Source organism: Pseudonaja textilis, chromosome 8 (assembly GCF_049901715.1).
Source record: "Pseudonaja textilis isolate UNSWEBS1 chromosome 8, rPseTex1.2, whole genome shotgun sequence".
Lineage (NCBI taxonomy): Eukaryota > Metazoa > Chordata > Lepidosauria > Squamata > Elapidae > Pseudonaja > Pseudonaja textilis.
Genome location: NC_141997.1, coordinates 46,605,130 through 46,629,211, shown reverse-complemented (window position 1 = coordinate 46,629,211; position 24,082 = coordinate 46,605,130). Strand labels below are relative to the sequence as shown.

At 41.7% G+C, this 24,082-nt stretch overlaps 1 protein-coding gene across 1 annotated transcript in view; it reads left to right on the top strand.

The window, feature by feature from the left end:
* Positions 1-24,082, top strand: part of TDRD3 (tudor domain containing 3) — a 61,338-nt gene that overhangs the window by 25,119 nt on the left and 12,137 nt on the right. The window contains exons 8-12 of the mRNA XM_026705325.2: positions 1,374-1,511; positions 3,961-4,117; positions 5,870-5,995; positions 8,782-9,608; positions 14,148-14,273. Coding sequence (XP_026561110.2) covers positions 1,374-1,511; positions 3,961-4,117; positions 5,870-5,995; positions 8,782-9,608; positions 14,148-14,273 — 1,374 coding nt within the window. The remainder of the gene's footprint in view (positions 1-1,373; positions 1,512-3,960; positions 4,118-5,869; positions 5,996-8,781; positions 9,609-14,147; positions 14,274-24,082) is intronic.

Genomic DNA, 24,082 nt, shown 5'->3' with positions numbered 1-24,082 from the left:
AAAGGAAGTCCTGATTAAGACCTGGCCCACTCCAGGGTGCACAGGTAAAAATTAAGCTAGGGTGGCGATGGGGGAGGGGTTAGAGCTGCCCTACTACTTACCTTCAGACAGTTGCAGCCAGGCCTCACACACCTCGGCCCGTTTCTTCTAAGAGATAACACATAATCAGAGTTGGAAGGGACCTTGTAGGTCATCTAGTCTAATCGCCCACCCAAGCGGGAGACCCTACACCATTTCTGACAAATGGCAGTCCAATCTCTTCTTGAAATCCTCCAGTGATGAAGTTACGGCAACTTTTGAAAGCAACTTCTGTTCCATTGGTGGATTGTTCTCACTGTCAGATTTCCAGGTTGAATCTCTCCTTGTTCAGTTTCCCTCCATTGTTCCTTGTCTATCTTACAGGTGCTTTAGAACATAGCTTGACCTCTTCCTCCCTGTGGCAGCCCCTCAAATATTGGAAGACTGCTATCATGTGTCCCCTGGTCTTTCTCTTCACTAGACTAGGCAGGCCCAGTAACCATTCTTCATATGTTTTAGTCTCCAGACCCCTAATCATCCTGGTTGCTCTTCTCTGCACTTCTTCTAGAGTCTCAACATCTTTTTTATAGTGTGATGAACAAAACTGGATGCAGTACTCTAGGTGTGGTCTTACTAAGGCTTGATACAGTGGTATTAGTACCTCACTTCTGCAGCTGGATTGATCCGTAGCTCTCTTATCAGCTGCAGAGGCCTTCACGATAGCTTTGCTGGCCTTGCCGGACGAAGAAGTTCCTGAAGGACTCTGATAGTGAAAAAGAGGCTGGGGGCAACACATACAAGTGAGGTGAGTCAGTGGACGACACCCCCACTCCCGAAAATAAGACCTGGTGCCTTTTTTTGGCGGAAAAAATATAAGACAGGGTCTTATTTTGGGGGTGAGGTCATCCACTGATTCACCTCACTGGCACGTGTTGCCTCCAACCTCTTTTACTGTCAGAGGCCTTCAGGAACTTCTTCATCCGGCAAGGCCAACAAGACTTTCCTAAAGGTCTCTGCAGCCGATAACAAAGTCCTTGACTTACAACAGTTTATTTAGTGACCATTTGAAGTTTGGCTCCGAGACATTGCAAGCGTCATAAATACCTGCCAGTTGCTGGACTGGAAGACCTCCAAGGTCCCTTCCAACTCGGTTAGTCTGTTGTATCAGGAATTGTTTCCTTTTTCAATCATCAGTTTAATGAACCGAGCCAATTACAGGTAGACCACAACGTACAATATTCACATAAATTCTGGGCTCAATTGTCATAAGTCGAGGGCTACCTATGTACAAAATTTTATCGGCTACCTGTGTACAAAATATATCCTAATAAGCATTATTGTTCTCTTCTCTAAAGACCAAGACTTTTGGAGGCGGTGGAAGTAATACGAGAAGCAACCTCAGTTTGAATGCAGGAGGGAATCGAAGCAGAGACGTATTCCAGAAAGAGAAGGCGAAGCCTGAAGGAAAAAATGAAGGTGTCTATCGTGAATTGGTAAGATACATATCTCTTTCTCTCTCAAAAAAAAAAAAGAATAGAGTAGAATAGAATTGGGTAGAATTAGAATTAGAGTAGAGTGGACTGGAGTGGAGTAGAGTATTGGAATGAGTAGAGTAGAGTAGAGTAGAATAATTGGAATGTAGAATAGAATATAATTAGAATTAGAGTAGAATTAAAATAGAGTGGAGTATTGGAATGAAAAGTAGTGTAGAGTAATTGAAAATAATAGAATAGAATTAGAATAGAATTGGAGTAGATTAGACTGGAGTGGAGTAGAGTATTGGAATGAAGAGTAGAGTAATTGAAATTAATAGAATAGAATTAGAATAGAGTGGAGTATTGGAATGAAAAGTAATGTAGAGTAATTGAAAATAATAGAATAGAATACAATAGAATTAGAGTAGAATTGGAGTAGATTGGACTGGAGTGGAGTAAAGTATTGGAATGAAGAGTAGAATAGAATTAGAATAGAATTAAAATAGAGTGGACTATTGGAATGAAGAGTAGTGTGGAGTAATTGGAAAGAATAGAATACAGTAGAGTAGAATATAATATAATAGAATTAGAGTAGAATTAGAGTAGAATTAGAATAGAACTGGAGTAGATTGGACTGGAGTAGAGTAGAGTATTCGAATGAAGGGTAGAGTAGAATAGAATTAGAGTAGAATTGGAGTAGATTGGACTAGAGTGGAGTAGAGTATTGGAATGAAGAGTAGAGTAATTGGAATGAAGAATAGAATTAGAATTAAAATAGAGTAGAGTGGAGTATTGGAATGAAGAGTAGTGTGGAGTAATTGGAAAGAATAGAATACAGTAGAATAGAATAGAATAGAATAGAATAGAATAGAATAGAATAGAATAGAATAGAATAGAATAGAATAGAATAGAATAGAATAGAATAGAATCACAGAACAGAATTAAAGTAGAGTAGAATGGAGTGGAATGGAATAGAATATTGGAATGAAGGATGGGATAGGATAGGATAGGATAAACATAGTTGGAAGGGAAGTTGGAGGTCTTCTAGTCCAACTCCCTGCTCAGGGAGGAAACCCAACAAATCATCTCCACATAGTATGAAACTGTCCTGGTGTTCAATCAGTTATTGTGACTTGAGCGCAGAGAAGAGCAACAAAGATGATTAGGGAGCCGGAGGCTAAAACATGAAGAACCGTTATAAAATTTGGGTATTGCTAGAAAAGAAGGACCAGGGCTGAGAGTCTTCCAATATCTCAGGGGCTGCCCCAAAGAAGAGGGGGTCAACCTGTTCTCCAAAGCATCCGAGGGCAGGACAAGAAGCCACGGATGGAAAGTAATCCAGGTGAGAACCAACCTATGAACTAAGGAGAAGTTGCTTGACAGTTAGAACAATTAATTAATCAGTGGAATGTCTTGCCACCAGAAGTTGTGAATGCTCCAACACTGGAAGCTTTTAAGAAGAGATTGGATAACCATTTGTCTGAAATGCTATAGGATTTCCCGCCTAAGCAGGGGGGTTGGACTAGAAGACCTCCAAGGTCCCTTCCAACCCTTGTTATTCTGTTATTTAGTTTTATGTCATAATTAATCCAGCATCTGATGCTTCCTGCACCTAGCAGATATACAAACTTGATTTGCTTTCAAGAAATTACTATCTAGCTATCTCACATACTGGATTGAGATAACGTTTTAGTTTTATCGATAAAGAGGACTCAGTAAACACACATTTCTTAACATGCCTTCAAACGAACATTTAAAAACAAAACAAGGTCCCCTAACATTTTGTGGTCAGTGGATTTCTGATATTTTAAGAATTTGGAGGGAATTGGGGGAATTTGGTTCATTTGCTAGAAAATGAAAGGTGGTATTGCCTTGTTTTGTTGTGCAGTGAAGGCAGAGATGAAGGTTATGCTGTTATTTAGAAGTCCTTTTTTAAAATGCTCTTTGGCTCCAACATCTATTCCAGAGGAGGAAATGAGTAAATTGACCTAAAACTGACTACAGAGGAAGATATAAATTGGGGTTTGGAGTTTAAGCCGGGTCATAGAGTTCTACCTGAATGCTACGGTGGCCTAGAGGTGAAGGTCTTTCCTCACAACAAGAGGCTGTGAGTTCGATCCTAGGTAGAGTCAGATATTTCTTTCTCTCTGGGCACACTGAGAATATATCTGCTGAACAAAACTCCACATTGGTAACAGGAAGGTCATCCGGCCATTAAAACACTCCGCTGGCTCCGTTCAGTTACCCAGACTCCACCCACATGGGAATAGGGGGTTGTTAAATGATGATGATAGAGTTCTACCCCCCCAAAAAACCCCACAACTGAGTCTTTTACAGAATATTTAGTACTATTTAGGGAAAAAAAAGAATCAGTCACACTGAAAATCTGTATTTGCTTTTTTAAAAGCAAGGGTTTTGTTTGTTTCCTCTTCGAATCGACTTTTCTTGTTGTTCATTTCTCTTGCAGGTTGATGAAAAGGCTCTCAAACACATCACAGAAATGGGCTTTAGCAAGGAAGCCGCCCGGCAGGCACTCATGGATAATAGCAACAACCTTGAAGCTTCATTAAATTTCCTTCTCAACAGCAATAAACAAGCCACCACTCAAGGACCAGCTGCTAGAGGTATAATTTCATTTATCTGTCATACAGGAAAGGATTTTTGTGGGATCCCGAATTTTGGGGAATACAGATTTATTTCCTTAAATAGGACAGATTTATTTACTCCTTGCCGTTCATTTAGTGATCATTCGAAGTTTCAACAGCGCTGAGAAAATCACACTTTTTCACACTTAACGACGGGTGCAAGCATCCCCCGTGGTCCCTTGATCAAAATTCAGACTTGCTTGGCGACCGATTTGTGTTTATGACAGTTGCAATGCAGTGGAGGTCACGTGCATCCGCTTCTGCGGCTGCCTGACAAACCAAGTCAACGGAGAAACCAGATTTTGCTTAACGGCCGTGTTACTCATTTAACAGCTGCAATGATTCACTTAAAGAAAAGAAAGAAAGTTTGTAGAATGGGGCAAAACTCGCTTTAGCGAATGTTTCACTTAGCAACAGAAATTATGGGCTCAATTGTGGTTGAAAGTCTAGGACTTACTGACATTTTTTGTCTGTCTGTCTGTCTGTCGATTGATCGATCTTACATGCCACCCATATCACCTTGAGGCAACTCTAGATAGCTAACAATGAAAAAGTAAAGCATTAAAACAATATTAATACGATAACTAATGTAAAAATCGACAAAGATGGGAAGAAAGGGAGCAAAATGCACATGGGGAAGAATTATACGATTGAAAGTCTTCTAAACAACATTTTCACAACACTTTCACAAATCAGTACTGGTGGTAGGTACGTGATCAGGCTAAAAATCATATGGGGAAAAATACTTTTTAAAAAAATAATAAGGAAATGAGATGAGAGTTGGAGAAAGGAACTATTAATAGATGTGGGAGAAGATAGAAAATACGAAAGGGGTATTGAAAGCATATCCGCTGAATGAAACATTTGGAAGAGATTGCGGAGATCAAAGGTGGACGTAATTAAGAGCTTAAACTCAAGCCTAATTTGAAATTTTAATATTTGAAATGTGACAAATGTTTGACTGCAGAACTTTTGCTATTTTAAATAATGCTTTTGCATAAAATGCTATCATTAACAAGTTTGTACTAGAACTATAGATTTAGGGTCACATATGTATAGCTTCTCTTCTAATAAATAGCACAGAAGTACTGCTCCATAGTGTTTCAAAACACTCTCTGAACTGTTTACAAATTTCAGCATATTTCTCCCAAAAATCTGGGTCCTCATTTTATCGACCTCAGAAGGATGGAATGTGTTTCTGTTCTGTGTTTCGAGGTGTACTTTTAATGGCATAGGTCTGTGATGGCGATCCTATGGCATGTGTGCTGGAAGTGGCACGCAGAGCCATTACTGCCGGCACATGAGCGCTCCCCCAGAAAAGGTCCACTGTGTATGTGCGCCGCTGGCCCGACAGCTGATTGTCGGGTATCTGGCGTGCATGTGCGGGGGCGCGGCAGCCTGCAGGACACATTTGCGCGTGCGCAGAACTGCGTAGCGCAAGTTACACGGCTTGCGCACACGTGCAGAAGTGCGGGTCGCACAAGTCGTGTGAGTTACGCACAGGAGGCATGGGGGGAGGCACACACATTGCCTTCTGGGTGATGGCACGCGAGCACAACCAGGCAAGCGCGTGCACAATTATCGGCCCGGGAGCCCCAAAAGGTTAGCCACCACTGGCATAGATCTTAACTGTACTTCTTAAGGAAATGTAAAATATTGATTTTTAAATGCTTTACAACATAGACTTGGTTTCTTTCCCCTGTCTAACTAGGCTGTGTGGCTTATCTTTAGGAAAAGGAAAAGGGAGAGGCCGAGTAAGACCTGAAGATGAGGAAGAACTTGGGAACGCCAGGCCTTCAGCTCCAAGCACTTTGTTTGACTTTCTCGAGTCAAAAATGGGTACTCTCACAGTAGAAGGTAGGTAGAAAGGTCAGGAGATGCCCGGTTTCATCTCTGATGGAAATCTGCTTGTACAAAGTTGCACGCGGGTTGTCCCTCTTGAGAAAACTTAAATGTCATTAAATAACACGGCTATTCTGACCCAACTCCCCAAACATGACAAATCTTCTGAAGTTAAAAATTCCTTTATCAGGAGCTCCAGCAGCCGCGGCAAAAAGTTCCTCTCTCAACGCAGGCTAATAAGTCCGTCCGTCCAAAAGATGAATAATTGTCTGCCATATCTATTCATCTCCACCCCCTGCACTTTATCCCCAGAGCTAGGGTGGGATTTCGCTAGCAGCAGTGGCTCATCCGTCTCAAGGATCGGCCCATAGATTTCCACTGCTCTCCTCTCCTCTCTGCCTTTTGCGCATCCGCGCATCAGGCACCTGAACCAGCTGTTCCTCTTCTTATCAGCCACCTCTGGACCTGGGGATTGTTGACTCTCCATCTGAGGGCTGACAGATGGCCTAGGCTCCGCATCTCTCTCTCTCTCTCTCTCTCTCTCTCTCTCTCTCTCTCTCTCTCCTCTCTCCCCTCCCTCCCTCCCTCTCCTCCTCTCCCTCTCCCTCCCTCCCTCCCTCCCTCTCTCTGCTAGCTCCATTCCCTGTTCCCCCTCGAAGCTCTCAAGTTGCCTTGATGCTGACCTTGATGCTCACAACTCCTCTTCCTCTGCTTCGGCTGTTGGATGGGCTGGCGGCCAAGAGGCCACAACAATGACTTTGTATTTAGGGCAAATATTTAATCACACAATGGAGCAGCACGGTGGCCTAGAGATGGAGATCTCGCCTCGCAATCAGGAGGCTGTAAGTTCGATCCTAGGTAGTGACAGATACTTTTCTTTCTGGGGGCAATAAATTATTGTCTGCTCTGAGCTCCACGAAGGCATCAGGAAGGGCATCCGTTCAGTCGGCCTGATTCTACCCCGATGCAAGATGTTACAGGGTTGTTAAAAGAATAATAATAATTGCACAACAAAAACCATTTGCAATCCATGGGAAGGAGAAGAAGGAACAAACAAATGCAGAGATTTGACTTCCTTTGTTGCTGTAGAAAATGTTTACGTGTTTTTCCAAGCTTCTGCCTTGACCATTGAATTGTTCCCTATAAACCAAATGGAGAGAATACTGAAAAGTAATTATTTCAAGTATCCTTGATATGCCAAACCAGTTAGCACTGGATAAATATCAGGAAAGGGGAACTCCCAAGTCATTATTAACGAGGGCAAAATGACCTTTATACAGTTGTATAAACTGTTGTGTTTTTTCTGCACAAAAGAGAGTTAAAAAGAACAATGCTAAAAAGCACTCAAGTGTGTTATCAAAGAACAAACAATAGATTAGCAGCTGGTGAAATCAACACTGCTCAAAGCTGTGAATTCCATTCCACCTATTAATAGCCACTTAAACTGTCTCAGAAATTTTTAAAGCATTTGAAAATGTAAGTAGCCCCTAGAGGAGGTTGTCACAAAATGACTCATAAATGGGCATTGCATTATGGGTTAATTCTTCCGGAAGGTAATAAATAGTTTATTTTTAGAACAAGATCAGATGTTTATTTTATTTTATTTTTTTCCCTTTATATTGTTCTTTTCCCAATGATCCATTAGCCGGAAATTCTCAGAAGGCCAAATTTTTGCCGGACAGTTTTAACAAAACAAAACCTGCCATTTTAAAGCAAGGCATCTTATTTATTTTTTTATATAGCCCAGACAGTCCATTGGCCATTATGGTAAAAAGTGGAAGAAAATGACCTGGAAAATGCTTTCGCATTTGCCTTAATTGCAAGACTGGAAAGCTTTTGTCTTCAGTTGGGTGGTTTGAAGTTGACAAGCCTTTTCCTTTTAAACTGTCATTCAATCATTTTATTCATTTTATTCATTTCATCGCCTGTGAATTTGTGACCTTGAAATAATCACGCCAAACCACTTTTTTACCCTTTAAAGGAAGCCTTAGAAATTCACTACGGGGGATCCATTAGCCTGGGATGATTAACACAATTGGAATTTATTTAATGGATGGTAGCTTTCAAAATCCAAAGTTATTGTCAGTCAAATTATCTAACGCGATGGAGTATCAGAATTGCACCAACAATATTTGCAACAAATGCTTCTTTCTGTGTTCATTTTTGTCCCACTGTTGACGTCTTCTGTTAACTTCTGCCAAGACTCCTCTTCGAATACAAGTTAAGATAATTACTACCTTGATAATTTGGCCAGACACCCCCACCAAAAAAAAATGACCGATGGGAAGATTCAAGATGCCCAGGTAGCTAAAACAAATCTTTAGTGCAGGCTTAGGGTGGAGTAGGGAGTGTGTCCAGTAGGGAATGAAGAGCAGGAAGAAGCACAAAAAGACAAACATTGAAATACACCTGTTGCGGTGCAGAGGTGGTATCTTCTGTTCTGGCCAATGGCTTACCCCAATTCAGAGATAATTGTTTGTCTTCCTTGTCTTCCTATTGAACAGGGGTTCCCAACCGGGGGTGCTCGTACCCCCTGGGCGTATTTGATGATATTCCAGGATGTGCAAAAACTTGGGTTTAGAAGGTTCAACATTGTAGTGTATATGCATAATTATATGCATATAATTACTTATTTTTCTAAGGGGTGCAAGAATATATCAGAAGCGTTGTAGGGGTGCGGGATATAGAAAAGGTTGGGACCCCTGCTGTTGCATAATGGCCATATTTTGAAAGTGTGCCCTTCTGTTTGTGAGATCCATTTCAAAGATCAGTTGTGTCAGAAGTTGTGTCTTCTTTTGCAGAACCAAAGGCCCAGGTAGCACTGCAGCATCACGGACACCAGAGAGTGCCCAACGCTGAGCAGAACGGCGTGAAAATTCATAACCATCCAAGATACGTTTCTCGAAATGAACCCCGGCAGCCAAGGAACGAGAAGCCGCCGCGCTTTCAAAGAGACAGTCAGAACCCGAGACACAACACGGAAGGCAGCGGATTGCCAAGAACCAGGCCTTCCGAAAGGCAGAATTCCCTGGGCCCCGATCAGTGGACTGAAGAGAAAAACAAGTGTGATAGACTTTACCCTCGGAAAGATTTTGGATACCCTACGACCGGTCATTCAGCGGACCTTCCTTTCAAGAGGAGGGAGACTCCCATGCAAAACCGGACGGGGAAAATCGGGTCGCTGGTGGAAATGAAAGAGAACTCTTCCGGCCATGAGCCAAACAACAGCAATACCCAGAAACAAGCAAGTCAGATGCATCACCCCAACAATTTCTGTGATAGGAAAACGTTGATCCTCGCGAATGAGTCTTTTACTGGCTTAAAAAACGAGCAGCCATTCAGCATGGCTGTAGACTACCCGAATCCGGTGAGAACTGATCCCTTTTGTTCCGTACCAAACGGCGATTTGGAACATTTCCCCAAAGGGAGGCGGGTCGGACCTATCAAAATGCCTCCCCAAAACATGGCCATGCCCTTCGATGTCAAAATGTACTATGATTCTGGTCCCAAAAAGCGATCTGGTCCCATCAAGCCGGAAAAAACATTGGAGCCGCATGTTTCGGGAGAATACGGGAAAAGTTGGCAACCGGGGGATGAGTGTTTCGCTCTTTACTGGGAAGACAACAAGGTAGGCTTTTGTTCCAAGCCAAAGATAATGGTTTTTGAAGTGGCCGTCATTGTTTGTAAGGTTATCAAGTTGAATTGGGGAAAAGGGACCCCTGGAGATGTCCAATGGTTGCCAAAGGGGATCGGGTGACCCCAGGACACTGCAACCATCACACGTACATGCCAGTTGCCAAGCATTTGAGCTTTGATCACATGATCAAGGAGAGGCTTCAACGGTCATATGCGTGAAAACTGGTAAAAGCTGCTTTTTCCAGTGCCGTTGGAATCTCAAAATGGTCACTAGGCAGATGGTTGTAAGTCAGAGGGCCATCTGTACAGAATAATTTTTTAAAAGTCAGCGTGGTCTGTTCACAGGCTTTAATTTTGAAATATACCTGCGTGCCTAAAGGCTCTTTGAGTGCCGATCAAGCGATCTGCCATCCACAGACGTTTGACTGAAGTCACAGATATAAAATATAAGCTTGTATATCAGGGATATCAAACTGGATTTCTTCGCGGGCTGGGAGGTGTGAGACGGGACAGACACCTCCTGCAGCAGCTTTCCGGCCAAAATGGGGAATGGGGGACCCTTGTATGCCCCCTTGTACCCCTTTTTGGCTGGCAGAGAGCTGCAGGAGGCTATCCAAACCAAAAATGGGGTGAGGAGTGCATGCTCCTCCTTGCTCTATTTTGGCTGCCAGTAGCACTGCGGGCCATTCCCATGCTATTCCCAGGCTGGCCCCATGGGCCAGATTTAAGCACCCCGCAGGCGAGAAGCAGTCCGCGGGCCTTTGACACCCCTGTTGTATATATTTTTGGTACAGTTATAAAGTTGAATCGGGGAAAAGGGACAGTAGCTGTGTAGTAAAACCTGTCCTATCCTCTTCTGCCCTAAAAGAAACAAATCAGCTCTTTGAAGCTAGCACAGGGGTGTGATTCAACTGGTGTAACATATAATTGCTTTGCGCAAGTGCAGAGCATTCGCTACTGACCTTCAGCAATCCCTGTCTGTTAAACAGCTGACAGGCGGCAATCCGCTGTGCCGCGCGAATCAGCTGAGCTTGAAAAACAGGATATAAGGCACAGCTTAGAGCCCGGGCCAAGTGGGTGGGCCCAACAGCTGATCGATGGAGCAAACCAAACCAATTTGCTCCCAGCTGATCCTCGGAATTACCGGTTCACCCAAACCGGCCTGAACCGGTAGAATCCCACCCCTGAGCTAGCATATGTAGAAGTATTTTTCTGAGCCATAGAGTTTATATTATTAGCTGCAGACATCATCTTTCTTAAAAGTGGTTGAGTTCCAGGGATGACAAATTGACTAGGGATAAGACTCATAAAAGATAGTCAGCCTCTAAAAAGTGATTCACTTCTCGGGGCTTTATGGCCCTTGGTGTTCTTAAGAGATTCTTAAGAGATTTGAGATAAAACCTTAAGCAAGGTAGATGTTTTAGCCCAATGTTTCTTTTTTAAAACAAGCAATGATTCCTGGAAAGTGATCCAGTACTAAAACAGATCAGAAATTGGGATTCTTCCAGGTATCGGTGACAGCTGCAATAACAAAGGACTTACTAAAGGTCTCTTTGTTCTGTCATGCTGGACCTAAGTTTTTGTTTCATTTTTATTTTTATTTTTGACAAAGGGTAGGTTGAGCTTAAAAAACAAGGCCAAGAATCGTGGTGCTAAAGCATACACAACAAAGCTATATAACAAAGAGCAGCAAAGATGATTAGGTGGCTGGAGGGTAAAACATGTGAAGAAAGGTTGCAGGAATTGGGTATTCCTAATCTAGTAAAAAGAAGAACTAGGAGTGACATGGATAGCAGGGTTCCAATATTTGAGGGGCTGCCAGAAAGAGGAGGGGTCGACCTGTACTCCAAGGCAGGACAAGAAGCAGTGAATGGAAACTAATCAAGGAGAGAAGCAACCTAGAATTAAGGAGAAAACTTCCTGATATTCATTAATTAATAAGTGGAACAACTGGACTCCAAAAGTTGTGGGTGCTCCAACACTGGAGGTTTTGAAGAAGAGCTTGGATAGCCATTTGTCTGAAATAGCATAGGGTCACCCGCTTGAGCAGGGGGGGCTGGACTAGAAGACCTCCAAGGCCCCTTCTGACTTTTGTTGTTCAAGGAATTATTTCCATTTTCAGTAATCAGTTTAACGAACCAAGCCAATACATGGTTACAAAGAGTTTTTGACTGTTTACAGAAAGAAAATTATCCCTTGGCTAGATGCCTTCATTAAGCCAAATATGTTTGATTACTATATGGACTACAATGAGATATATTTTATTTATTCCCAGCACTCATGCCCTGCCTGAATCAAGCGGGTCATTTTGGTATGATATGGCAGGGGAAAGGCCTCACAATATCTCCATTGAGTTTTTTGCTTGCTTAGAAACACAACACACATTATTGTTCTTCTCAGGAAAGTGGGGAACCTCAGGGTTCCACCCCCAAGTAGTCTTCAAGAACCGAAGAAGCTTCTTGGATGAGAAGCGAAACGTCTTCAAAGAAAAACGAAAAACCAGAAAGTCCAGTTGTCTCTTGAAAAAGGACTTTTGGGACAACCATGACCTGGATGACTGAGAATCTCCATAGACAAGTAGACTTCAACTTCCAACAGTTCATTTAGTGACCGTTCAAAGTTAGAAATGCCACTGAAAAAAAGTGACTTATGATTCTTTTTTTGCACTTAATGACCGTTGCAGGGTCACTCCAGGGTCACTTGACCAAAATTCAGATACTTGGCTTGATGAAGGTGTCTAGCCAAGTTCCATGGGATATGGGGACAATTTTCTTTCTCTAAACCTTTGGTAACCATGTACTATGTAAGTCCTCAACTTACGGATCGTTGTTAAGCGAATCACTGCCATTGTTAAATAAGTGACACAGTGGCTAAGTGAATCTGGTTTCCCCACTGCAACTGTCATAAATACGTGTCCGTTGCCAAGCATCTGAACATTGACCACAGGACCACGGGGATGATTTGACAGACATAAGGGTGGAAAATGGGTCATAAGTTAATTTCTTCGGTGCCGTCGTAACTTCAAACACTCACTAAGTGAATGTTTTCCAGGGCCATGTGTATTGTCTTGATTTGTTAAAACTGATGATTGAAAATGGAAATAAATTCCTGATACAACAGATTAAGAGAGTTGGAAGGGAACTCAGAGGTCTTCCAGTCCAGCAACTGCCATGAATTTATGACACTTGCAATGTCCTGGCGTCATCCCAAAGATACTTTTTCAAGAGGCAGCTGGGCTTTCTGGTTTTTCTTTGAAGACATTTTGCTTCTCACGCCAATAAGCTTCTTCAGCTCTGACTGGATGGTGGGGAAAGGAAGGATTTATACTCCTTGCAGACAGCTGGTCATTTGCATTCTTTTAGCAGGTCGTTAAGGTCACCTGGAGGTTTATCTGTGTCCTCAGGGACACCTGAGTTGTGCAAATGGGTTTGGAGCCTTCTTGGAACTGTTGAAAGGACAGTGTTGTAGATGTGAGATAGGGGATGGTGTATCTGTCCCCCTTTTTTATGAGAGGACTGTTCAGTTTTGACATAGATGATCCCCAGTGACACAGATAAACCTCCAAGTGGCCTCAACGACACTTAAAAGAATGCAAATGACCGGCTGTCTGCAAGGAGTATAAATCCTTCCATTCCCCACCATCCAGTCAGAGCCACCCCTTTCTTGGATGAAAAGCGAAACATCTTCAAAGGAAAACTAGAAAGTCCAGTGGCCTCTTGAAAAAAAAACCCACTTCTGGATGACTGAGAATCTCCATAGACATCCCCCCGAGTCACATGATCTCCTTTTGCAACCTTCTGACGAGCAAAGTCAATGGGGAAGCCGGATTCACTTAAGTACAGCGTTATTGTCAACTCCTAAAATATTTTGTATAAGCTTTTTATAGTTGACAATAGAAAGAAGTGGGTGGTGGAGTTTCAAAGAGCCGGCGGCAGTGTGGAATCGAAAGTACGTTCCATTCATATTTTCTTCAAAAACTGATTAGATGACCGAAGCTTCTGCCGTGCAAAAAATAATTGGAGAGCATGATTGATGACTCTTGGCTATGGAAGTTCTTCGTTGTATGATACACCCAGAGGGGTAGGGGGGAAAGCAGAATCAAGGGTGACAGTGAATTACATATCTCGGAGTTGGCTACACCCAGGTTAGTGCCGGACGTAAAATGGTAGCTTCAAATAAATTCTCTTTAGCGTTGGGAGCGTGGCTCGAGGCTCATGATTTAACTGGAGTAACTGCCAGAACCCTGACAGTTAGCTAATTTAAGAGTCTCCAGTGATTCACTTAACAAAGAGTGGCCAGAAACGTACAATGGGGCAAAATTCATTCGACCCGAGTCTCGTTCAGCAACACAAAAAAAATTCAGGTTCATTGTAGCCGTGTCAACGACTAACCATATCGCTGCGGAAAAAAAACGACACGTGGCATAAATTTGTTATTTAGTCATTGAAATATGCAATCGCTTGTTTTGTAAAATGCCATATTTTTTTTACATTTCCCCCCCACCTCTTTTTTTTTTCCCCCCTCCCCTCAGTTTTACCGGGCAGAAATCGAAGCTCTCCATTCTTCTGGGACAACTGCTGTTGTTAAATTTTGTGACTATGGCAACTATGAAGAAGTGTTATTATGCAACATCAGGCCCGTTCAAGCTGACACCTGGGTACGTGATAATAAATTGTATACAAAGAGATAAAGTACGGTATTTCTTATGAACATGGAAGCCATAAACAGATGACAGATTGCAGAGGGTTTTCGAATAAAAAACCTGAAGACAAGAATTCTAAAACTGGTTAAGGTGTTTTTTGTTTTGTTTTTTGTTTTTGTTTTAAACCGCATCTCCATCTATAACTATGCCTTAAGAAGCATGTAGCCTTAACTTCACCTAATAACAGTTTGTAAATTGAGCAATATAATTCTTGGCTTTTCAAGCAAATAATGATTGACAATGAAGAAGAAAAATTAATGGTTTTGAAATGCATTTTTTATTTTTTTTGGCCAGGCTGTAGATTCTAATGGATGGTTTCCTCCTGTGTTTTGCTTTAGTTTAGAAAGCAGATGAGCTCACAAGATTTAAACCCCAGAGTTTAAATGTCCCCCCACCGTTCATTGTATGTATGTGCCTGAGCTTATCATTGTTTCTCTGATTGTATTGTGTTCCTTGGACAAACATTAAAGATATTTGAGGGGATGGTCTAGCCATAAGAGTTTCAAAGGGCTTTGTGAAACACCCAACACCTCAATGCAATGACTTCATAGAAAGGTGCCAAATGATAGCAGTAGAAACAGGGGTTATTTTTCTGAAACATGCTTAAAAACAGGAAGAAGGTCACTACAGAAAGAGTTTTCTCATTCACTAGATTTTTTTTCCCCCCTCCCTCTCTTCCACTTGTTTTTAGTGGGTTTATTGCGTGGCAAGAACAAGAAATTACGTTCTTCTCGAAATGTATCTGCGTTTAGCCATCTTTGTTCAGTTTCCTTTCTAAGATTCTATCCACCCCAATTAGCTGCCATCATTATTCATTTCATATTAACGATATACGGAAGATGGAGCGTGCCGAGTTGGTTTCTAAATTTATTTATTTTTAAAATTCGAAAACGCCGCCTTGTGTCCTGCGTTTTTTTCCCCCTCTTCAAATGTTCGCTTGTGTTCTTATTTCAGAGACACAAGTTTTATTTTTTTTTATATATAGCTTTAAACAGACTCCGGCATTTACTCGAGATTCTGCATCTCTCGGTGCCAATTTTCATCGAATGACGAGAGAAATACCGTGATTACGGCAGGGCAAGGATAAATAGTAAATATCCAGTAGGTTTCTTGAAGAAAAGAAACGAATCAGGCCACTAGCTGAAGGCATCATCAGTTCATCTACAGAAATTTCAGGGTTTACCCATTGAATGTTTTATAGTCACCATCACGACCATTGCTTCATCCCATGGCGGTAAATTATACACAATACATGTAGGTGAAGTACACGCAGTCAGGCTTGAAATAAACAGAGATCAGACTAAGATGGAAGGATTATTGGATTATTGGGCAGGACAATGAGCTTTTAGTTCCTGTTATATCTCCGGAATTGTGGTCTGTCCAATTAAAGTCCTTTTCTTGGACTTCATTTTTGGAAAGGCCCCGTTCTGATTTCTTTTTGCTCCTCTTGAATTCAGCAATTTTTCTTTAGTAAAACAAGCAAAAAAAAAAAATATAGGGTTAATGGAATGATCACTGAACAGTATTCTCCATGGCTTCTCACGTCGTGGTGGATAAATAGCATTTATTTAATAACAGCAAAGTACATGGTGCAGAAGGTAGGAATGAATTGAGCAAGCAAGCACACTTTAGTTTGATTAAACATAAATGAACGGCTATACGAATTCTGTATTTTTTTTCCCCCCCATAGAGCAATAAATATGGAGTGTTGAATTAGCTTTTCCTATGTAGGCATTGCGGAATTTTCATTAGAAAATGTGGACGAGAAAGCAGCTTGCATTTCCATTTGTTGAAGGATTGTTTAACCTTTTACACTTGACTAGAGAATGTACCCATATATATAGATATATATATATATATGTAATCCACTGTTATGCTAAAATGTGGCAGTGATCACAGAATAAAGTTATATGTTTGCAACATATCAGCCCAGGCTTAAAGGCCATCACCGTAATAAACTCTTTTTTTTTCCTCTTGCAATATTTAAAATAAATATCAAAAAGCATGCATTGTTCAGACGAAATTAAGTCTGTGCTGTAGAAATATAAAATAAACACGAATAACTTAAACCCAAAGTGTTCTATGTTATTTTCTCAGATTTAGAAGTGTCACCAACGAGTACATATTTATTAGGAGCTCATTTTATTCTCAGTATATATTTTCCTTCTTACTTGCATCTGGTAACAATAGACCAGTGATGGCAAACCTTTGTGTTGTGGTGTGCCGAAAGCGCGTGTGCGTGCCAGCACCCATAATTCAATGCGCACTGCCCTCCCCTGCATATGGGACCATTCCATCACTTAGAGGCTTCCCTAGAACCCCCCGTAAGGGTGAAAACGGTCTCCTCCACGGTATTTCTGGAAGGCCCGTTTTTCGGCCTCTCAAGGCTGCAGACGCTTCCCTTGAGCTTCCGGGAGGGCAAAAAGAGCCTCAAACGGGCTGAAAATCAGCTGGGAGGCGCGCGCATGCGCAGTGCAGGTAAATTTGGCTGGGGCTCCTGTGCCCACACAAATGGCTCCACGTGCCATCTGTGGCACGTGTGCCATAGGTTCGCCATCACGGCAATAGACTATTGTGACTTCCCCTGTTCCTGAAATATATTGAGATAATCTGCAAAGAAACTTTTGAAAAACAGATGCCATTTCCCAATTGGCTAGGCGATTTTAGCTTCCTTTTGTAGAAGACTTGTCAAATCAACAACCTTCGTAAGGGTCTTCTGTGTACAAGTAAATCTTGACTTACAAAAATTTGTTTAGTGACTGTTTGAAGTTCAGTACCAGGAAAAGTGACTTATGACCATTTTTCACCCTTACAACCATTGCAGCTTCCCCATGGTTACGTGATCAAAATTCAAACAGGCTTGGCAACTGGCATGTACTTACGACAGTTGCAGTGTCCCAGGGGGTCACACCATTTCCCTTTTTACGACTTTCTGACAAGCCAAGTCAACAGGGAAGCCAGATTTGCGTAACAACTGTGGTGCTTCACTTAACAACAGAGGCAAGAAAAGTCGAGAAACGGGGCAAAAACTCACATAACAAATGTCTCACAGAAATTTTGGCCTCCATTGCGGTCGTACGTCGAAGATACCTATATTGTAGAAATTAGCTTGATGTATTCTAGAGGCATTTTTCAACTTTGTCATATCACTTGCCTCTCTCTCTACGTTGAATTTAACTTCGAAGGAACACTTCTAATGCTTAAAGTTGAGACTGAGCTACGTGTCAAGTGTTGAATTGTTTCATAAAATTCAATGCCAAGTAATTTCTCCCGTATCTCTCCAGGGCCGCTTCTAAAACAACTTAACTTTAACGTAAAACTCCCAGGAAACCAAGGTGAATTGATTTCATTCCTAGGAGAAAGGTGATCCAGCACAGATGTGAGTTCTGTCTCAGGGTGTACAACATTATTGCAGAATAACCAAACCCATCTGTACGATACTACAGTGACATTGATGGGTTTTGCTTCCCGGGAGGTTGTACATGATAACATTCTAGCTTCAGTGGAAGAAAAAATAATAATAACAGAAAACAATTTATTTACAATTGCTGTATGGTGATTACCAGCTTTTTCACTGGAATATCTGTGACCAAACAAACAGTAAGAAATGTAGAATCCCGAAACTGCTACTCGTAGGCTCACTTCTCGATGTTTCTATGCAATAATATCTAATATCTAATTATAAGGCATGGATTTTGGAAGATCAACGGATCACGGAACTTTATAGCTCAACACGAATGAACAGAAAATGTAACTTCGTTTAAATTTTACTTAAGTAAATCCTGTCTATCTTTTCCTAGTGATTTATGATTCACTTCCACTAGCCATGACAGCTGTCAGATTTCATTGCAAGGGAAGAAAGTTTTGGGTGAAAACTAAAACTGAAATAAAATTAGTTTTAAAAAGACCTTGAGGGGGTGGGGGGAGCTATGCTAAATGACAAAAGGACCTAGAAGTCGTCCTTGACTTACAACCACAATTGAGCCCACTGTTCTGTTGCTAACCAAGGCAGTTGTTAAGTCACTTTTCCCCACTTATGACCTTTGGCCCACAGTTGTTAAATGAATCCTTAAAGTTGTTAGTCACACAGTGGTTAAGTGAATCTGGCTTCTCCATTGACTTTGCTTGTCCAAAGGTTGTAAACTGTGGTCACATGACCCCAGGATACAGCAACCGTCATAAGTACATGCCAGTTGCCAAACGTTTGAATTTTAATCACGTTACTGGGATCCTAAGTGTGAAAAACGGTCCTAAGTCACTTTTTTTTAACACCGTTGTAACTTGGAACGGTCACTAAACGAACTGTTATAATACTCTAACTCAGGGGTTTCAAACTCAAGGCCTGTGGGGCCCGTGGGGTACTTAGACCTGGCCCGCAAGGCCGCCCTGGAAACGGCGAAGGACCAGCCCGTAAAGCTTCTGCCAGCAAAAATGGAGCTTGGGAGCCCGCTTTTGCTGGAAGCGCACTCAGGCCACCACAGGCGCCCGCTACACAAGTGATGTTGAACTGGCCGTGCCCACCCTGGCCACGCCCACTCTGGCCCCCTGAGGTCAAACACATCCCTGATGCGGCCTTCAATGGAATCCAATTCGACACCCCTGCTCTAACCTTGATTCCACCTGATAATAGTTACCCCTTCCCAAAACTGGATTTCTTGTAGATATTTTCCACAGCTTCCCAGGTAGCCATTCCATCTTCCAATTTCAAAAACATTCTCGCTTTCACTTAAGCGGTACATGATTTGCTGATGCTGCTTTTCTCATAGATATATATATATATTAAAATGCTTCGCGCGGTCCTCAATTCAATGATTTTGCTTCTTAGGGAGGGCATTGGTTGAAGGGCAGAGATTCCCCAATTGATCAAAGGCAAAAAAAGAAAAAAAAAAGGTTCTGGAGAATTTTCCATTTAAAGCTTGGCTCCTTCAAAGCAGGTAGAATTCAATGCTGCTGAACATTCATTAGTTACTTGGAAATGGAGAGGGATTGAGAGGCACAACCTGACACAGAAATTCTGTTTTTCCTTATCTGAAAGCATGCCAATTCAACAATGTAACGATGAATGGCATATTAATATAAACTTCCTAAATTTTTTAATAGGTGGGATGATATTATCCTGACAATATAAGTCTCCATTTACACATACATGCACACACACAAAGAGAGAGAGAGAGAGAGAAACAGACAGATATATAGATATAAAAACCCCTGCGTCTTCCGACTAATCAATAGACTGAATGTCATGTATTCCAATTGCCTGTCAAAAATAAAATATAGAAAGGGAGTGTATCCTTTCTGGAATATTCTCCGCCCACAGATATATACCAGGAAGTATTAATATACTGCCCAAATTGTTTTAAAGGTGGGATGTTATTATCCTGATATTATGAGTCTCCAATTACACAGACACACACAGACAGATACAGGTATATAGATATAGATAGATACATAGAGAAATATATACACCGCGTTTCCCTGAGAATAAGCCCTACCCAAAAAATAAACCCTAGTGAAGATCGTTATCAGCCCAGGATGGGGATAGGTATGGCCAGCCCAGGAAGCAGCCAGTGCGCGGGGACAGAGACAACCGGCCCAAGCGGTAACAGTGCTCCCACTCCCATCGGTCCCCGCATTTGCCACTTTCCGTATGGGGGTGGGGAAGACATCCCCTGATTTTGGAGCCCCCCCCAATATAAGACTGGGTCTTATTTTCGGAGAAACATGGTAGATATATAGATATATCTGTGTCTTTCTACTAATAATTATCGACAGGCTAAATGTCATGTATTCCAATTGCCTGCCAAGAAAAAATATATAGAAAGGGAGTTTATCCTTTCTGGTATATTCCCCACCCACAGATATATACCAGGAAGACACAAAATGTTCTGAATTTATTCACTTAAATGTTTTGCACATATCTCTTAAAGGAGATTCGCAATACCTCTAATGCGATTTTTTTTCTCCAGTTCGGTCAAGGCATTCTCAGTTTCGTTTTTCAGTCATTACCAGCACACACACACTATCTATCTATCTATCTATCTATCTATCTATCTATCTATCTATCTATCTATCTATCTCTCTATCATCTATCTATCTATCTATCTATCTATCTATCTATCTATCTATCTATCTATCTATCTATCTATCTATCTATCTATCTATCTATCTATCTATCTATCTATCTATCTAAATATTCATCAATCTATCTACCTATAATCTATCTATCTATCTATCTATCTATCTATCTATCTATCTATCTATCTATCTATCTATCTATCATCCCTCTTTCTCTCTCCCCTCCCCCATCTAAAACATTTTATTAAATTATAGAGTAAAATGCAAAAGCAAATAGCAGGACCGAGTGGGAGGAGAAGGGAAAAGGAATGCGAGGGAGAAGAGAGAAATAAAGGCATTGGCTTCCTACTCCCTCCGTTGCAGTAGAATAAAGCATTAACGCCGAACCTCGACTTTTTACTTTTGCATAGTAGTATAACTTAGCCATTCCTATAACAACAAATCAGTCTAATCAGTAAAATCCAAAATCAAAATTTCCTTCCTCCTCCACGCACCTCAAGCACAAAGTCCAGAAGCAGTTTTTAAGTAGAAATAAAAGCATATATATATATATAAATGAAATAAATAAGGTAGAAATAAAAGCATATCTACGTAAAATGAAAGCAAGGGATGTTTACATTTGAGACCCCCAAGTATATCTGTACACCTGCTGAGAAGATATGATTTCCTACAACTTCCTCTTGTCTGTTCTGGAATGATTTTTCCGTGTAAATGAAGAAGGTCTGCAGGTCAATTACCTTAACGAGGAACAGAGCGGCTAGCAATAAAGTTTCTTACACTATTTTATACACTTCATAATTGAGATTTTTATCAACTTTATACCAAGGAGGGGGAAAAAGAAACCACAGACTTCATTCCAGATAGGAGTTGAGCAGAAAGTAAAGAGGCAGTGGAATATCTTCAGGGTTTTTATTATATTAATTATATTTATGATATGATTATCATATCCCTTAACAGTACACTTTATTTTATTTTATTTTTTATTCAAATACCAGTCAGTAAAGGACCATAGAACCATAGAATAATAGAGTTGGAAAGGACCTTAGAGATCTTCTAGTCCAACCCCCTGTTTAAGCAGGAGAGCCTATAATAGGGGTGTCAAACTTGTTTTCATTGAGGGTTGTGTTTGATCTCAGAAGACCGGGGGCTCAGTGTGGCCCTGGTGGGTATGGCCAGAGCTGGACGTGGCCTTGGGTGTGACATGGGACTTGTGTCGGGGGCACCTGTGGTGGCCAAGTGCTAAGGCAGGACTTCCTTGAGACCCTCCCTCACTCTCATTATAATCCATCCTTCCTTCCTTCCTTCCTTCCTTCCTTCCTTCCTTCCTTCCTTCCTTCCTTCCTTCCTTCCTTCCTTCCTTCCTTCCTTCCTTCCTTCCTTCCCTCTTCATTCTCCTTTATTCTTCCTTCCCTTCTTTCCTTCTTTTTCCTTCCTCACTCTCTTTTTCTTTCCCTTTCTCCTTTCCTGTCCCTTCTTGCATGCTCAAATCAGTGGTGGTAAGCTACTGCTTTGACCGGTTCAGCCGAACCGGTAGTAAAAAAAAGTCTCCGAAGATCAGCTGAAAGGAGGGAAAAAAAAAAAAAGGCTCCGACTATCAGCTGAGAGGAAAAAGAAGAGAAAAGGGCAGGATCAGCCCTCCCACCCACCTCTGCACTTTTCTTTATCCTCTCAGCTGATTGGCGCTCTAGACCTCAGCTGGTGTGTGGAAAGTGTAGGATCCTACTGCTGGCTCAAATGCAAAAGGGGAAACATTTATCCTTTTGTTTTTAGTTTGTTTTGATAGTTCTCTACCAGCAAAAACGGGGTGCGGGGGAGAGGAGGCACTCAGGGCTGGTCCTTTGCCATTTCCAGCCCAGCCCACGGGCCTGATCGTTGCCCATGGGCCTTGAGTTCGACACCCTATATCATTTCAGACAGGTGGCTGTCCGGTCCCTTTTTAAAAGCCTCCAGTGATGAAACACCTACAACTTCTGAAGGCAAACCGTTTCACTGGTCGATTGTTCTACTTTTCTGGAAAGTTCTCCCTAGTTCTGGGTTGCTTCTCTCCTTGGTTAGTTTCCAACTATTGTTTCTCCTCTTGCCTTTTGGTGCTTTGGAAAATAGGTAGACCCCCCCTCATCTTTGTAGGAGCCCTTCAAATATTAGAACACTTGCTATCAGTGAAGGAAAAAGCAATCCTGCTAAAATAAAATAATGTGCTGTTTTCCTCTTCTTCTCAGTGTATATACTGCTGGGTATTTGAACATAAAATTTAGCAGCCAGAACTGCTCCTGAGCCTTTTACATACCAGGGGGAAAATTCAAGACCTGAGGAAAAATATATTTTTACTAGATCTTCCAAAATCCAGTTGTTGAATCTGTGACTTGGAATCCATCTTTTAGGAATGACAGTCCACCACCGTATTTTTCTTTTCGTGCCACATCTGAATTTAAAAGCAGCAAACAGTGGTCAGCTTTAAATAATTGGCCCACCAAAATAGTAATGCTATTCAATACATGCACATCCATATTTTGAAGTATTCCCAAAACATCGCACAAATTCCTGTTACATCTTTCCTTTAGAAATGTCAGACTTATTCAAAGCCTTGCTACTAAACGTATCTTAAGGCCAATATTACAGGAAGTTCTCGACTTGCAACCAGAATGGAGCGCAACATTTCTGTTGCTGTTAAAGTGAGTTTTGTCCCATTTTTACGGCCTGCCTTGCCACAGTTGCTAAGCGAATCACTGCAGTTATTCAGTTAGTAACATGGTTGTTAAGTGAATCTGGCTTCCCGCTTGATTTTGCTTGTCAGAAGGGATCACATGACCCTCTCCAGGACATTGCAACCATCATAACTTTGAGTCAGTTGCCAAGCATCTGAATTTTGATCAGGGGACCCTGGGGAATGCTGCATCGGTCATAAATGTAAAAAATGGTCATAAGTCACTTTTTTCAGTGCTGTTATCATTTTAATGGCCCCTAAATGAACTGTTGTAACTTGAGAACTATATGTATTAAATGTTCTGAATGTGTTGAAAAACATAAACATCATCCCAATATATATAAATTAAAGAAAATTAAGAGAATGCCTCATAATGTTTCATGGTTTTTTTCCCCCTGCCAATCTATATTGCTTAGTCCTTTGTTGTTGTTAGTCGCAAAGTCGTGTCCGACTCATCACGATCCCATGGACAATGTTCCTCCAGGCCTTGCTGTCCTCTACCATCTTCCGGAGTCCATTTAAGCTCACGCCGACTGCTTCAGTGATTCCATCCAGCCACCTCCTTCTCTGTCGTCCCCTTCTTCTTCTTTTGCCCTCCATCGTTCCCAGCATTAGGCTCTTCTCCAGTGAGTCCTTCCTTCTCATGAGGTGGCCAAAGTCTTTGAGTTTCATCTTCAGGATCTGGCCTTCCAAAGAGCAGTCAGGGTTGATCTCCTCTAGGACTGACTGGTTGGATGGCCTTGCCGTCCAAGGGACTTGCAGGAGTCTTCTCCAGCACCATCGTTCAAAGGCCTCAATTCTTTGGCGCTCAGCCTTCCTTATGGTCCAACTTTCACAGCCATACATTGCAACTGGGAAAACCATAGCCTTGACTATACGCACTTTTGTTGGCAGGGTGATACCTCTGCTTTTTAGTATGCTGTCTAGATTTGCCTTAGCTTTCCTCCCTAGGAGCAAGCATCTTTTAATTTCTGGGCTGCAGTCC